Below are 15,618 nucleotides of genomic sequence, written 5' to 3' on the forward strand. Positions count from 1 at the left end.
ATTTCACGCCTTCCCAGGGAACACAACTTATTTTCAATGCCGCAAAAGAACTTGGGCAGTTTTCAAAACTCAAGGTATTGGTCTTTGGTGTTTTATTCTTATTCCTGTTCTGTTCAGTGTTGTTTCCTTTTCTGCGTTTGCGATTAATTCTTCTTCTGCTCTTGTGTCTAAAGCTTTGTAACGCAATAGTTGGTGTGATTGAGTGTAACGGTGTTAATTCTAACACCCTTTTTAAATCTGATTGTGTCAGACTGTTTGGAGTTGCATGCTCTCGATTTTTTCAGCTGCCTTGGATAGTAGTCAATGCATGAACATGCTAAGTTAATTTACCTTTATGAAAACAAATACTGTGCTAACAACAAAGTATCTGCTGTGCAAAAACATACAAAGTACGATAATTTTGTTAAATAAACCGAATAAGCCACTGTAGCATAACACAATACAATTTCTGTTAACTTCTGAAATCCAAATCTTGGTGATTTAGATTTTTTTTATTAAAAATCATAAATTTGCAATAATTGTAGAAGTTCCGTGCACATTTAATTGTATATTAAGACATGTACATGAGGCTTCATTTACATCTAACCATTGCAATGTTACCTGTGCACAGGAATTTCTGACATCAGCCTAATTCTGATCTGAGACAACATTATAACAGACTGAATTCAGGTCAATTTGACCTGCACATTGAATTCCGTGGCTTTTGTTTGAAAAGTTTATTATAATTTGCTAATCCTACCAAACGATTGGAATCTGAATGCTTGTTCATATTTATAATAATTTTCCTGATAAAATTAATCATCTTGAAAAATATATATTTAATTGTATTTTTTTCCCAACAAAACATATTTTTGCATCCAGCATTCACTTCCAGCTTTCTAAAGATTAACAGGGCCTGCCTGGCGCGCATGTCGCGTGGCCTTGCATGCCGTCTCCCTTTTCAACAAAGCGAGACGGGGGAGTGCGCGGAGTCGATTTGACGGTGATCTCCCGCGACGTTCGCTCTGATTGCAGGAGCACATGGTGAGCACCGAGACGAAGAGCCTTACGCCCAAGCAGTGCGCGGTAATGGACGTCGCGCTCGATACAATCAAGGTTCGTCTCCGCTCCCTCATTTTCTGCGGCGGCGGCGGCGAGCGACGCCCAGCCTTGCTTGGCGCCTCGACAGCAACGACTAAGCAGCAGTTTAGAGCTCGATCGCAGAAATTTTAAATAAACTCTTACCGAGTATTATTCATATGCTTGGTGCTTTAGGTAAAGTCACGTAGAAGGGAAAAAATGTAATTATAAAGATATACAATTCTAACGACGTTTCGACTGCAACACAAGCAAGCATCATCAGGTGTGAAAAACACAACAAAGTGGCGTTTTTTTCTCAACGTTAGCACCACGGACAGCCACTTTTTTTTAAAAATGATTGTTATGGTTTTCACACCTGATAATGATTGCTTGTGTTGCAATCGAAACGTCGTGAGAATTTTATTTTTTAAGTTTTATTATTTTATTATTTCCCTTCTACGTGACTTTACCGAAAGAACCAAGAATATGAATCCCTGCAGTCACGAAAGCTTTAAATCGAAAAGTATGTCACGTAAACAAAACATGCCAATTCGTTACTAGTACAGCACACCGGTGTGTTGGAGAGCAAATCTACAACAATTACAATCTGAGTACGACGTTTCGCCAGTAATTACAACTAGCTTCATCAGACGGACAGCCATTTTTGTTCATAATCGTCTTCATAATAATATTTAATTCCAATAAATTAGTGCTTTGTGAAACACTTTCAGAATAAATTGACAGCACGGTGGTTATATAACATCATTTTCTGACAGAACGTGCGCTTTTCGGCATTGTGGATTGTACAGTTGCAATGTTTATGAAGGATTATGAAAGGCCTATGTGGAGTGAACCACAGTTTAACACCTTTTAAGCAATCTCTATTTATACTTGAAGTACAATCATGTGAAATACAATTACAAGGTTGAGGGAAACTGATAACACGTTATTTGTCAGTTCGTAAATTTTAGTATCATATTGTGAAAAACTATAGAGTGGGAACACTGGTTTGCATGCAGGGAATGAGTCAACGGAGAATTGACGTGGTCCAGCCCTTCCAATCCCATTTTTTTCCTCTCTCTCAGGGAAGCATTATGTCTACTACATGCGTTGATGATCCAATCAGGGAGTTAAATGGGCATTTTGATTTGGGTCTTGATGCGATGATTAAAATCAGGGTTTAGTGCTCACCTGGGCTCGTAATGTGGTATGCAGTTCAGCATTTCAAATGAAGAGAGAGAAAAATAAGACAATGGTGCTATGTATTAATGCACAAATAAAATATAGTATGCACATCTACCTTACCCTTACACTCAATGATCTATGCAGTATTGGCTCCAAAAAAACGCAAGTTTACAAATGTGGCCATCTACTGCATGTAAACTAAAAAGCATAGATTTCCCATTTAGCCATATCGATAGATTGCACGAATGTCGTCAATCTCATATTTGGCTTTATGCAATAATTTTATTGCTCATCTAACACATATGTAATATGACAATGTGTTGTTTGTAACATATATAACAGGTGCTTATTATGGCTCGTCATATTTCTCCTCCGGATTGTGCTGCTTCCATTGTACAATTGCGTCGTGTTTGGTCAACGTGCAGTTTGATCCGCGTGCACACAATGTGGCAGAGCTTCGATAACAAGGACAAATGTACGAGAAGTAATCGGCCCTATCACTGTCATGACATCAAAATGTAACTTTGAAAATGTACATGGATTTATTTATAGCAGTGACAGTGGTGTGATTTCAATGCATTTTACTGATTTGTTGTGTTTTCTCCTCTCTGTTGCCCATTTAGCAATACTTCTACGCTGGTGGGAATGGCCTAAAGAAGGCTTTCCTTGAGAAGAGCCCTGATTTGGCGTCGCTCCACTACGCCCTGTCGCTGTACACGCAGACCACCGACACTCTCATCAAGACCTTCATACAGTCGCAGATGTCGCAAGGTAGTGCTTCTTGTCCTGTGCTGGTCTCTTGAGCAATATTGTTTTTGCATTAAGCTCGCTCCTGTAACCTTCAAGTATACCACCACCTTTATAATGTACAAAAAAATGTTTCATTTGGTTTATTTGCAGAAATTACTTTTTCTTCTTAAACGGCAGACAATTTATCACCGTCGGTTCTAAAATACCCTTTCTTTTTCAGTATTGATGGCATGTACATGCATTTTCAATGTGTGACTTGTGTCTGTTCATGACTTTACTAATTACGAAGCCAAATGCGTGCTTATTTCACGTGGATTTTTTGTTTTGGTCATACCCTCGCATTCTGTTGGATGTCTACATCGTTTGGCGCAGTGCATGATGGAAAGGGGATTAGGGTGACGGCTAGTGAGGATGAGCCACCGCAAGAGGGTACGTGACCTGGGAGAGCTCATGCCGTCACCCACAGCGGTGTCAGGCATTGGCTTCCCAGTCGTAGCGGCCTCGTCTTAGTCAACGTCGAGTAGAAGACGACAACGCGGTCGTTGCTAGCGTGTGTTTTGTTTTTTGGTCACGCCCCATCCTTTGTTTCTTGTCGTCGATGTGTATCCTCGCGGTTCGAGCTGGTCCTGTTCGTCTCTGACCACGGAGACAGACGCTTGGCCGGCCTCGCTCGGCGCGTTCTCATGACGGTCGTGTGTGCGTGCGGTTGGCTTTCAGGGGCTGGTGTCGATGACCCGGTTGGGGAGATTTCCATCCAGGTTGACCTCTTCACTCACCCTGGCACAGGCGAGCACAAGGTCACTGTGAAAGGTAAGCGACGACGGGGGGACCTCACCGTTGTTGTTGTTGTTTGGGAACCAAGAAGTCCGGAGCAGGTTTGGTAACTTTTTAAATAAAACTTTACCAAAGATGTGCGACATAGAAAAACACACAAATGTATGTTGTCTTTTACATCAGTACATACATATGTACAAGATATCTTGTACATCAGTACATACATATGTACAAGATATCTTTTGGTTTATTCGGCTTACGTCTTCCTGTGGGGCACCAGGCATCACCTCCAAACGTTAGATATTGAAGCGTGAAACATTTCAAAGATTTGTGTGATGTTTATAACAAGTGTTACAAATGAGTGAACTGTCCTCTAAATATTTAAACGTCTCTTGGTGTGCCATATTTGTATGAGATAATCAAGCTGTTGTAATAGCTGTGCGTTTAAATATTTTAGTCAAATGTACAAGTCATTGGACCTGTCTTGTAGCCGTGACGAATGATATCACAGGCAGAGGAGGTGAGGCACGCCCATGGAATGTGACCCCATCGTCACGGCCGAAGAGGCTGCCTCATTACCGCTGGGAATTTTTTTTAGTTTATTATTGATATAACAAAAAAGGAATAGTCCAATGAACATTTGAGAGGTGTGCGTGCATTTTGGAGCGGGTGGCTTTGCACGCTGTCGAGCTCGTGCGTTCAAACCAGCCGTCTGCTGTCCCACCTCTCCCGTGCAGTGGTCGCAGCCAACGACCTCAAGTGGCAAACCACGGGGATGTTCCGCCCGTTCGTGGAGATCAACATCATTGGGCCACACCTCAGCGACAAGAAGAGGAGATTCGCCACCAAATCCAAGAGCAATAACTGGGCTCCCAAGTACAATGAGACATTCCACTTGTGAGTACACCCCTCCTTCCATGTGCCAACGTTGACTTCTTTCATAAAATTCATCATTAATTGATTCTCAAACGGAATTTTCACACTTATTTTGTTCGTAAAAATATAAAGTTTTAAAAGAAAAAAAAAGTATAATTTTTTTTTTATATATAATGTCAGAACGATTGTTTTGTTTGTTTAAGTTGACCAAAGCAATCTCCAGGGTGTGAGCTCTTGTGGTGTCTCATATCAGGGCTGTCTTCCTCACTAGAATATGCATGAGGCTCCCACCAGTAGGGATTTCACGGAATGCAATGTTTGCATAATTATACCCGGCAACTTAAATCGATGAAAATGCAGTGAAAACAACAACAAATGCTTTGTGCTGTATGGCAATTATTTATTATGCTTGTCATTTACATTTGTGATCCTACTCCAAAGCCAGCTGAAGACATGCAGCCACGGTTAAAGAAAACTCTTTGTTTGCCCTGACAGCCCTTGCTTTGTGGAGCAGCCTGGAGGTGCTCCACCGGCCAGAGTGATATTTGTATTACTCATCAAGAAAAAACAAATTATGTACTTCATTACAGCGAAATATTTGACTATATCACTAGAGGGTTACATTGTTTGTGCAATGTGCTCCTGAAAACTGTATAAAATTATATTCTTGATTCTTTCGGTAAAGTCACGTAGAAGGGAAATAATAAAATAAGATTTTTATTTTTTTTATTTCCCTTCTACGTGACTTTACCAAAAGAACCAAGAATATGAATCCCTGCAGTCACGAAAGCTTTAAATCAATATATAAAATTACTATCACGAACGAAATAAACTATTAATAATTACAGTTTATACCTAAAAATGTATCACTGTTATATGTTGTTGGTTTTTGAAATCCAAAGTAGTTCCCTGTTTATACAAAAAGCAGATCATGGAAAGAATAACCAGATTATTTGTATTATTGCTGTATTGTGCAAGTCTAAATTGATTTAGTTCGCTTTGGGCTAAAATAAATACCAATATAAATGTGACAAAAATAGCATCTAACAAAACAACTAGGATTGCATTATGAAAACATGAGGTCGTGTAATGGCTTGTAGCGTGTAGCTCTCGGCTCCAGGACACGAGGCATCTTGGATGTTATGGAGAAGCGTAGCCATTGTGTGCAGATAATTTAATTGAAAGCCTAGTGGCTCTCCATGCAATTTACCTGAAATTATTTGGCTATGGCTGTCATGAGCCTTTGCAAAGCACGAATTTACTTTGTTCTCCTTGACTTTGTGGAGGTCAAAACGAATCTCGGCGTAGAGTCAAATCAGGCGTACTCTTTGAGTGCCTCTCTTTGCCCCTGTGTACATTCAATCACAACGCGCTTGTGTGTGTGTCCTCTTGCTCACTTGCAGTATTCTGGGCAATGAGGATGGGCCCGACTCGTACGAGCTGCACATGTGCGTGAAGGACTACTGCTTCGCTCGGGAAGACCGCGTGCTGGGCATGTCGGTGCTGCAACTGCGTGAAATCCAGGAGAAGGGCAGCTGTGCTTGCTGGTGCCCACTAGGTCGCAGCCTCAACATGGACGAGACAGGCCTTACTATCCTGCGCATTCTTTCACAGCGCACCAACGACGAAGTGGCTCGCGAATTCGTCAAACTCAAGTCAGAGTCGCGCTCTAACGAGGAGCCCCAGTGAAACCAACCGCTCCCCGTTTGAGTCCTAGAACTGCCTGAACAGACCACCAGAGTAATCCTGTCTCAATTTTACAAGTTTCTCAGTCTAATAACAATTGCCTTGGTCACTCCACTGAAGGGGAGACGTGGCAAGGTGATCTTGCACTTAATAGCGAGGAAAAACGTGAAACTTTGTAAATTTTAACGTCGGTTGAAATCTTAACGTCGGTTTGATTTGTGTGTCCCGTTGATGATCGACACGCGGCAAAGATGCCAAGCCGAAAATATGAAGTCACGGCAACAGAAACAAAAAAAGAACAGCGCAGTATATCCTCAATCAAAATTTATTCCTAAGTAAGAAAGTGCCATGGTTCTGTCCCGTTGTCTCTCAGGTGCACGTGTGTGAGTGAAGCTGTACACAGCCCTGACAAATCCGGTGACAGATGCTACAGTGGCTTGGAGAAAAGGCACAAATAGAAAGGCCAGTTGTGCCCAGGAGAACTGAGGTCCACCACAGCAAACAGAGTGTGGGGGTATAAACGATAATGTAGTGTCTTTGAACAACGGGAATTCATACCAAAATAAAGTATTTTACATTAGCTTGAACATTTCATCAGGCACCCAGCATATCCTCCTACAATGTTTTTTTGCACACGCAAAACTTTTATTCAGATTGCTGTGAAGCACAGTTTTATTTTTGTAGATCTGAAAGTAGCACAGTATTAGAATGTTACAATGACACTGCATTTTACGTTCCTCACCTCTTTCTCTCTTTTGTTTTTAACAAGTCGAGGGTCCCTTCCCGTCCTTGAGGGAAACCTCACAGCGTGGTCAGACTGTGCCGGGCCAATCAGCGTCATATGATTGTCTTTCCAGGACACACTTGAAGAGTGACTGCAGTAATTTTTATGTCGTTCCCCCGTAATTTTTATGTCGTTTCCCCGTGCGGAGGTTTACATGCAGGTTGACCCCCATACCCCCCTCTTGACATCGCGTTGTCGCCCCCCCCCCCCCAGGTGTTTGGTGTGGCACGTGCTGTTTTTGTGTGTGGCATTTTTCCCATTTGCAAAATGGCTTGGCGTGGAACAAACACCTTTGTGCTTGATTGACCGTTACGGAGGGTTTGTTAAGTCGTACTGAGGCCACTTTGCAATAGCTCCTCAAAAGGACTTAAACAAGGTAATGCTCTTAACCTGGGTGCATAAAAACACCGGACCAAATGTCGGTTGAAAGTCTTTCCTTTTGAGGTGATGGATTCTGTGAAAAACAGCCAAAATAGAATGTATGTTGTGCACTTGTACAATGCTTTTTTACGTGTCGCAGAGGTCAATGCAGGATTAACATCGAATCATGTGTGCATTCCTTGTGTGCTGCAGTGTATGGAAGCCACAGTGTGTGCATGTGTTTTATCTAAGCCATCCAGTCATAGATTACACTTTTTAAAAAACTCTACGTGACCAATTTAACAGATAATGTGTATATATATCTAACAAACATACAATGTTTTGGATAATCCAGCTGAAAATGCCAATTTTTTCAAACATGACCTTGATAGTTTTTTGTTGTGACGATTCACTATTGAGTAGAATGAAGAGGTACACTGCAACGAAACTCACCGAGGTTTGTCTTGGTGGTGTTGTTAATCTCGGATCACAGTCCACACCGGAAGCAGCTCATGGATTGGTGACGGGTACAGGGGAAGTAGCTCGGACTGGAAGTGTACATCAGTGCTGTTTTGTAACTCGTGGCCAAATCAGAGCATATGTAAATTAAACATCAAGAACACGTGATACACAACGTGATTAAAACCACTCAACAATTAGATTAATTTTCATTGATATAAAAAGTCGCCATTCCTAAGGCATATGAAGTAACCTACAACTTGCTTCATGATAATATGGCGATAAGCGTTTTAATAATTACAATTATCCTCACCTCCGATATTCAAATCAGGGTACATTTTAAACTTGTTTGTGGAATCACGGGTGTTATCAAACTGTAAGTTCCAGCTTTGTTGTGCAAAGGTAAACCCCTAGATGATTTCCCATAATCTCCCAGTCGTTTTTATTACTCTGTACTCAACCATGTCTTTGCATATTTGTATCTCATACTGCTGTGCAGCATGGCTATTTACATTTATCACCGCATCATGATGCCTCATCTTTAAGTTGCATTGCTATTTCAGTTGATATCACTTGGTGTAGCAACTAATTCGGAACCAGTTTAATATTTTTCGCACTTTCCAACTCAATGGAGCAGTGGCTCAATTTTGGTTGTAATTACGCTGGTTTTGATTTTAGCACTTATTTGCTCTTTAATGTCTTTTTTGTGCACATAGTGTACATATTATTTAATCTAACACTAACCTTCGACTGAGATGCAATATACAAGCCACTCTGCATGTTTTGAGTGACTCCGTTAGCTATATATTTGATTATTTCTCTAAAAATCGTACATTTTCACGATCATTTTTCAAATGTCATTCCTGGATGTTGCTGTCACAACATTTAGGTCATACCCTCATTCAGACATTCCAGATGTTTTCTTTTGAAGAATTGATATCAATGTCAATCTGTTTTCAAATGAATACGATATTCACAAGCATTTTATTTTCATCGGGGAGCACAATGCATAGAACATGTTGCATATCCACAATCTGACTCCCTTGGTCTCATCTGTATGAATTGCCTGCTTTGTGGATTTGCATAAACCTAACTGCTTCTACAATACCCTACGTTCCACATTCTATTTTACCTTTTTAAAAAAAACATACTTTTATACATTTTTGTATGTCGAACTTCTTTTGCACCGTACGTAGGAAGTCCCCGCCAGGTTTAGGAAATGTTTACAGATGGAACGTAAATTAAATATCAAATACGGTCATTGTGATTATTGCTAATGACAACAACGCTGATCTTATCCTTTCTATTGAAGTTCCCTTTCATAAATGTCATTACCTGAGATAGTTGTATTCGCTTAATATGCACCAACATCACAGAGTACAAGGCAGATTGTTCACGAGTTTGTTGTCATGGGTTTAGTTTAGCTCGTGCCCTCTTTCCTTAATGTGTACACCAACTGAAGGAAACACATCAAACCAGATGATATTCTCTTTGAAGTATGTGCCATGAATTACAAGGTGTGCGTTATGGTCAAAATATTAACATTGCCTACAGTGAAATTACTAAAATAAACGTAACCTATATTTAACCAGGGCTGAGAAAATTGACAATGGCCTCCCAGGTGAAAGAGTAATTTATAAACACTTATTTAGATTATCCATGAATAAAGTATACAAAGTAAATATATTTCACGACTGTACACCTATGTGTCGGATATACAATAGATTTTATTTTAGATCATTAGCCATTGTCTATCTGCTTGTTTAAGACCTCCCCATGCATCACCACCCCTAACAGTGCTGCATTTCTGCAATCCTTTCCGATTGCAGAACGAATACATGATGAGGTTGCACTCATTGCTCACAACGTCCTTGCCACAATACCATACCCTGCTGATCTCGTAAAGGAGCATAACCCATCACGCAAACTCCGGTCATCCTCGCAGCAGCCTTTGGCTAAGCATAGGAACAAAGACGGCCACTGCATCGCACGCTTTCAGATGCGCTTCTGTGGCCGTCTGGAATGCTTTTCCTTCCGATATTAGGAAGCCACTGGAGCTATGCACTTTTAAATCTATATTTAATGTAATTTCTTTAGAACTGCTTTTTGTGTATAATTTGCTGTCCTTCCCCCGCACATCCAATTATCACGGTTGGCTACTTACGGTGCGAAAGAGGTTCAACACATATATACGCGTACTCTTTGATGTGAGATTATCTTAATGGGTCAACTCCATCAGCCATAATCTATATGTTATTTTGATGTTTTCAGCTGGAAATCCACTCCTGTTCTTAATTGGTCGTCTTGAGTACACTTCCAGGTAGATATCACCGGAGGATCAAGCATGGTGCTATATTATCATTGCTCTTTATGTAATTGATACGCAACGTTTTTCCTGGAGGATATTTTTGCGTCTCGGCTCTATTTAAATCAATAAATGAGGGATATTAACAACATATAAAACCACCTCATTTCCCTGGACATTGCCAAGATAGTGGTGCAACGACATGTCGGAATAGTATCTCAAATAAGACTCGTGAATGTGACATTATTGGTTGCATATTCGTTTCACAAGTTGAGACAGCGCCCCAGTCGCTGACCGCATTCACGAATGCCGTTCAAGATTGAGGAAGCATCCAAAGGCACGAAGTTAAAGCAACGAGGCACCGTGACGTCTGCTCAGCGCGTCTCCTTGCACAGCTCCTTGCCAAATTGTTGCAGCAGTCAATGCCAAAATACTGCTCGCTCATTTCTCAATTTCGTGTGCACAGCCAGGGATTGATTTCTCGCAAAGTTCTTTCTTGGTTCTCTGGTAAACTGGAGTAGGCACGTGATGAGTACCCTCAGCCAAAGCAAGCAGCATACTGGATGTGGTGTGCCGGGTGCATAGATATGTTCAGTCTCACCGGCCCAGACCCAGCTGAAATGAGTACTGCAGTAAGGTAGCATGCAGGAATGATTTTGTAACTCACAGATTCGAAGCCCCATTTCGTTCATCACCTCGCTTTTGTGTGCGGCGTGTGTGCTGTTGTCAGGCTCAAATAATGCACAACGTGATTCGACTGAAGTCCATGTCATGAAGCTCGTGTGTGTGCTACGGAGGGTGGGGTTGGGGAGATTGCCCAACTGTTCATCTCGCCTCCCTTCCCCCAGAGCTGCTGACCCCCACCCTTGCTCTTCCCCTTGTTTATATCTCGTCCGACTAAATCATAACTACAAAAGAGGTGTATGGTTACGACAGAACGCTTGTACCAGGGTAACAAAATATTACAAATATATAGCAGGCACCCTAGATGTTGGTTGGGTGACTCATAAGGGTAGTCCATGGCAGAGAACTCAACCAGCATTGCTGAAGTTCTTTGTTAAAATCCAGGTAGCCACCAATGCCAAAATCAGGCTCTCAAGTATAGCAAAGTTGATCATCTCAAGCTGGTCACCAAAGGCTGTACAAAAAAACATATACAACCTTGGGTTGTCACTTCAATCAACCTAGCCCAACAAGAGGGCTAACACGTATACACATATCAACGGTGGTGAACTCTTTACAGAGCGTGCAGATGGATCACTATTTCGTGGCTCGTAAAAGACACTGACCAATTAAATCTGTGGTGACATTCTGCAAGAACAGTAAGCGATTATGTGACGCTCAGTTAACTTTAGACATTCCGGATGTTTCATTGCCTGCTGGCGTTGCTCGCACAGGAGAATCACTTTTTTTTAAGAGTGCACGTATTCGTGCAATTTCAAGACTATCTGGTTTGAAGTACTATCGTGTGATGTATCTACAATAGTGGGACCGTACAATATATATTGATATTGTGAATCCCTGCCACCATGGCATCTGTCGACCTCACCAAAATCTGAAACGTAAAGGATTGCTCAAAACGATATGTCTACATCACGTATTGGTATGTTTGGTAACAGTTCATTTGTGATGTTTGCTTGTTGTGGTACAGTATAATGCAGCAACACAAAAGGTGAATAATAAAAATCTGATTACTGGCAATCCGGAAGCCATGGTGGCTCACTCACGAGTAATCCGTTAACTCGTAGATTTTGAGACATTCCACGCAATTGCCAACTTTATTACGGGCAGGGCACGAATTGCCAATGTTTCTATTGTAATTGAATTGCAAAACCAGTAGGCGCTGTGACGTCCATACTTTCTAACTCGGCTTAAGCACAGCGCAGGAAATGCGACTTAACATCGGTGGGGAATTTTGCGCCACAGATGTCATCGAATCCAGTCTAGAGCTGTGCCGCTGCTGTGGCGGCCTACAGAGTCGAGTGGCTGGGATTTGCACGCAGTTCGGCTGTGCCTCCCTGTGGCTTCAGTAAATAACGTTGTTAGCCCAAGGCCTTATGTTAGCGGTGGCATCTACAATGTTTTTGTACGCTGCATTTGTCCCACTGAGTGAAGGGTCTGCTCTACATTTAAGCCACAGCATGCACTGGTGCGCGTGGTTATTGCTTTGTGATAATGGCACAAAAAATGTCTCGCATTGTGGGACTATTTTGAAGAAAAAAAAACCCATCTTTTGAGATGTGTGCTTTGATATCGAAAAAGGTGTTCGTTGCAGTTTTGTAGCAGTAGACTTGATAATAATACTACTTTGAAATAATAATGCTAGTTTTAAAACCTCACGAAGAAAACAAGTAGCGTAATTTTAAAACGAAAAGAAAATCCTAAAAAGTCTGATCACTGTGAAAATCAGAGGTGGCCTCTGGGCTTTTTCCTTTGGGGAAAATACAAACCCGGGCTTGGAGATACACACACAAACTGTGATGTCTGTCCCTGTTTACATTTGTTATATATGTACTGTACAACACATTACCTTTATAAAAGCCTGTAGATATAACCTTTGTGGCTGTTTAAATATAAGAGAGAAAAGATACTGCAGTATGGGTTTTTTTGGAGAACATTAAAACAAATTTTGAAGTATTGTTTTAAAGGCTTCTTTCTGTTGTCAAATTGTGCATTCCAGGTGGAGATGAGGTGTTGAGGGTTTACAGTTTTGTGTATCTTTGTACGGTCTGGATTTCTATAATATAGAAGATAGAGTGAATAATGATGTGGGAACTTATTGCTGAATCTGCTGTAGTGTCGCACTCCTGATTTGTCGTCAAATGCGCTTTTAATGAACAAAACTGCAAAATTAAGTGTAGAGTTATTTTGAAACGGATGCTGCTGCTTGATTTAATGTCGTACACATACAAACATATATAGATGGGTACACGTTGAGAGCAGGCTTGCCAAAATCTTTCTATGAAGCACACACAACGTTGCATAACACAGCAAGCGGTGGTCGCGAGTGTGGTGCGTGTGGTGTGTCACGGGGCCCAGATAACAAGGAATGCGCAGTCGTCCCCGAATGTCATGGCGGCATAAACGTCGTTGTGATTCGCTGGCTCGTTGTGTTGTCCACGATTAACTTACGCATGTTTGACACATTGCATGTTGCACAATTTACTACAATAAAACAGCTGATGTGGCTCCGGCTACTTTGTGGACTACATTCTTGTGCTCGCTCCGCGGATGTTTTATGTCTGTAGTCTCCGTATTGTCGTTGTTGCAAATGTGCCTATCACGTAAATATGGGGGGTAGGGAACATATTTGTGCAGCAAACGTTCCGTTCTGTTTTATAATTTTATGGGCGTTTTCATGATGTTATTTTGCATGGTGCGAGAAAAGTGTAGGTTTACCTGCGTTCTGTTTAGATATGGTTTTGATATATTCTCAGTATTTGTTATTCAGGCCATGGTTTGTAATTGCATAGCCATTCATTTCCATCTCATAAAACGCCTCTGTAATATACAGCAGCTAGTCAAAATGGTATGTCTTTTATAATTGCAATCAGGACCTTTAAATTTGTAATTATATCTTTCAGGTTTAAAGCTTTAAATTAGATGCTATTTATATATAAACAATTTTTTTGCAATGAACAAAACGCGTATCGACTGGGGAGCCCTGTGCTGTTATTGCATTTTATATTTGAGCTGTAAGCGATACTTTTGTGCAAAATCTCTGCGAATATTTTCCAGCAGAACATTTTCCGGCAGAATGTCGCACCCAGTAGCGGGAAGTGGCCGCGGATCCGCGCGATTCGTGGCGTCGCGGTGCCGAGTTCCGTTTCGTGTCAAACCGCGGCTCTCATGGCGAACACGCGTCGGTAGAGCGGTGTGGGTGGCGATGTTTGGCAATGCAATTACAATGCAGCGCCCTCTAGTGGCGAGACACAACGCCCCTAGTGGTATAAAGCATCACATGTATACGTCCTATTCTCGTGTTTAAAAATTAACCCGTAAAAACTAAGTTTTTCACGAAAAATCCTTTATATGCGTGGCGGCTAGAGTCCTCTCGTCCTCTGGCTTGAGATGGCTGCCACCTATGGGTCAGATGATTGCCTGCCACCATTAAGCAATTGATAATTAAATATAATTTATTTTTTCCTAAAAAGTGTAAAATTTTGGACATTTTTTTCACGAAAATAAATTGTCACGCACAACGAGTCTGTGTGCAAAATGTCAGCTCGATTGGATCACGGGAAGTGGGTTAAAAAACGACCGAAAGATTTGCACGGTCATAAGCACGCAAGCAAGCAAGTGAACTTAATATAAAGGATTTTTTTTTAAACGAACGTACTCGCTCAAATTGCCAATGAATGACTCCTTTTTTTACTAAAGATAAATTGTTGAAGTTGGTATATCGTCGTTTGAATTTTACCGTTACGTTCTTCCAAGTCGGCAAGATGGGGAAAGGCTTTTTATTGTGTGCGGGCTTACCAATATTACACGCTGCTCTGATAATAGACACTGTAACGGATTCCATAAAATGGAATCTTTGTTAAACGGTTCACACGTGGCCACTCAAATGCATTTGAACGCATTTATTACGCAGAATGTTAATGTCACAATGCCAACCGAGAAATACGATTGTGCAAACATACACGTAAATATGGCGATTTTAAACTGGAACACACTACTACTCAAAAGCCCTACTGACCACTGACAGATCCATGCAATAAAAAATCCCCACAGACGCAGAGATGTTGCACAACGTGAAGTTCACGAAGACACTCAACTCTGCTCCAATGCCAGCATGGTAATAACGCCCTGTGTACATTGTGTTGTTCATTGCCATAGTGCATGCATTTTTATCATGTACTGTATGTAAAAAAAAAACCTACATTGAACATATGCTATGTTTACATGACACGTGTTGTATATATTTTATGACTTGTAAGATGAACAGCACGAGAGAAACGCACACGTGATGGGACAAATTAATAACAACGTCAGGAACGATGTTGAGAACACGAGAGAGAAAATATACCAGGAGAGACGAGAAACATGGAGGGTGGAGAGAGTGGAATGCCTCTGGATTCCCTGATTGCCATTCAGGGGGCTTCAATTAACCAGCAATTATCGATTTTTAATTCTAATCAGTGTGGATGATGCTCGAGTTAAGGGAGCGTTTCGGCTGTTTGGCCTGTAAGTACGTTGACATTATTTCGCACCCGACATAGCTAAACCATGCTAGTCGGAGGTGCTGGACAGCACTTCTGTAAGCAAAGTCATTTAGCTGACCCGAGATTACCATAATGTAGCTTTTCTAAGTACTGTGTATTACATAACGGTGTGTATAAGATAGTAATTGTGTTGTTTTTGTGGTTAAACAAATACA

At 41.2% G+C, this 15,618-nt stretch overlaps 1 protein-coding gene across 4 annotated transcripts in view; it reads left to right on the plus strand.

Annotated features, from left to right (window-relative positions):
* The window catches only part of UNC13B (unc-13 homolog B), a 176,022-nt gene extending 162,590 nt beyond the window's left edge, over positions 1 to 13,432 (plus strand). For all 4 annotated transcript variants that reach the window (XM_078862355.1, XM_078862357.1, XM_078862358.1 and 1 more), the window contains 6 exons: positions 18 to 74; positions 1,015 to 1,095; positions 2,868 to 3,015; positions 3,712 to 3,804; positions 4,506 to 4,665; positions 6,048 to 13,432. In XM_078862355.1, coding sequence (XP_078718481.1) covers positions 18 to 74; positions 1,015 to 1,095; positions 2,868 to 3,015; positions 3,712 to 3,804; positions 4,506 to 4,665; positions 6,048 to 6,333 — 825 coding nt within the window. In that variant the 3' untranslated portion in view covers positions 6,334 to 13,432. The remainder of the gene's footprint in view (positions 1 to 17; positions 75 to 1,014; positions 1,096 to 2,867; positions 3,016 to 3,711; positions 3,805 to 4,505; positions 4,666 to 6,047) is intronic.
* Positions 13,433 to 15,618: the final 2,186 nt, after the last annotated feature.

This window comes from Lampetra fluviatilis, chromosome 13 (genome assembly GCF_964198595.1).
Source record: "Lampetra fluviatilis chromosome 13, kcLamFluv1.1, whole genome shotgun sequence".
Lineage (NCBI taxonomy): Eukaryota > Metazoa > Chordata > Hyperoartia > Petromyzontiformes > Petromyzontidae > Lampetra > Lampetra fluviatilis.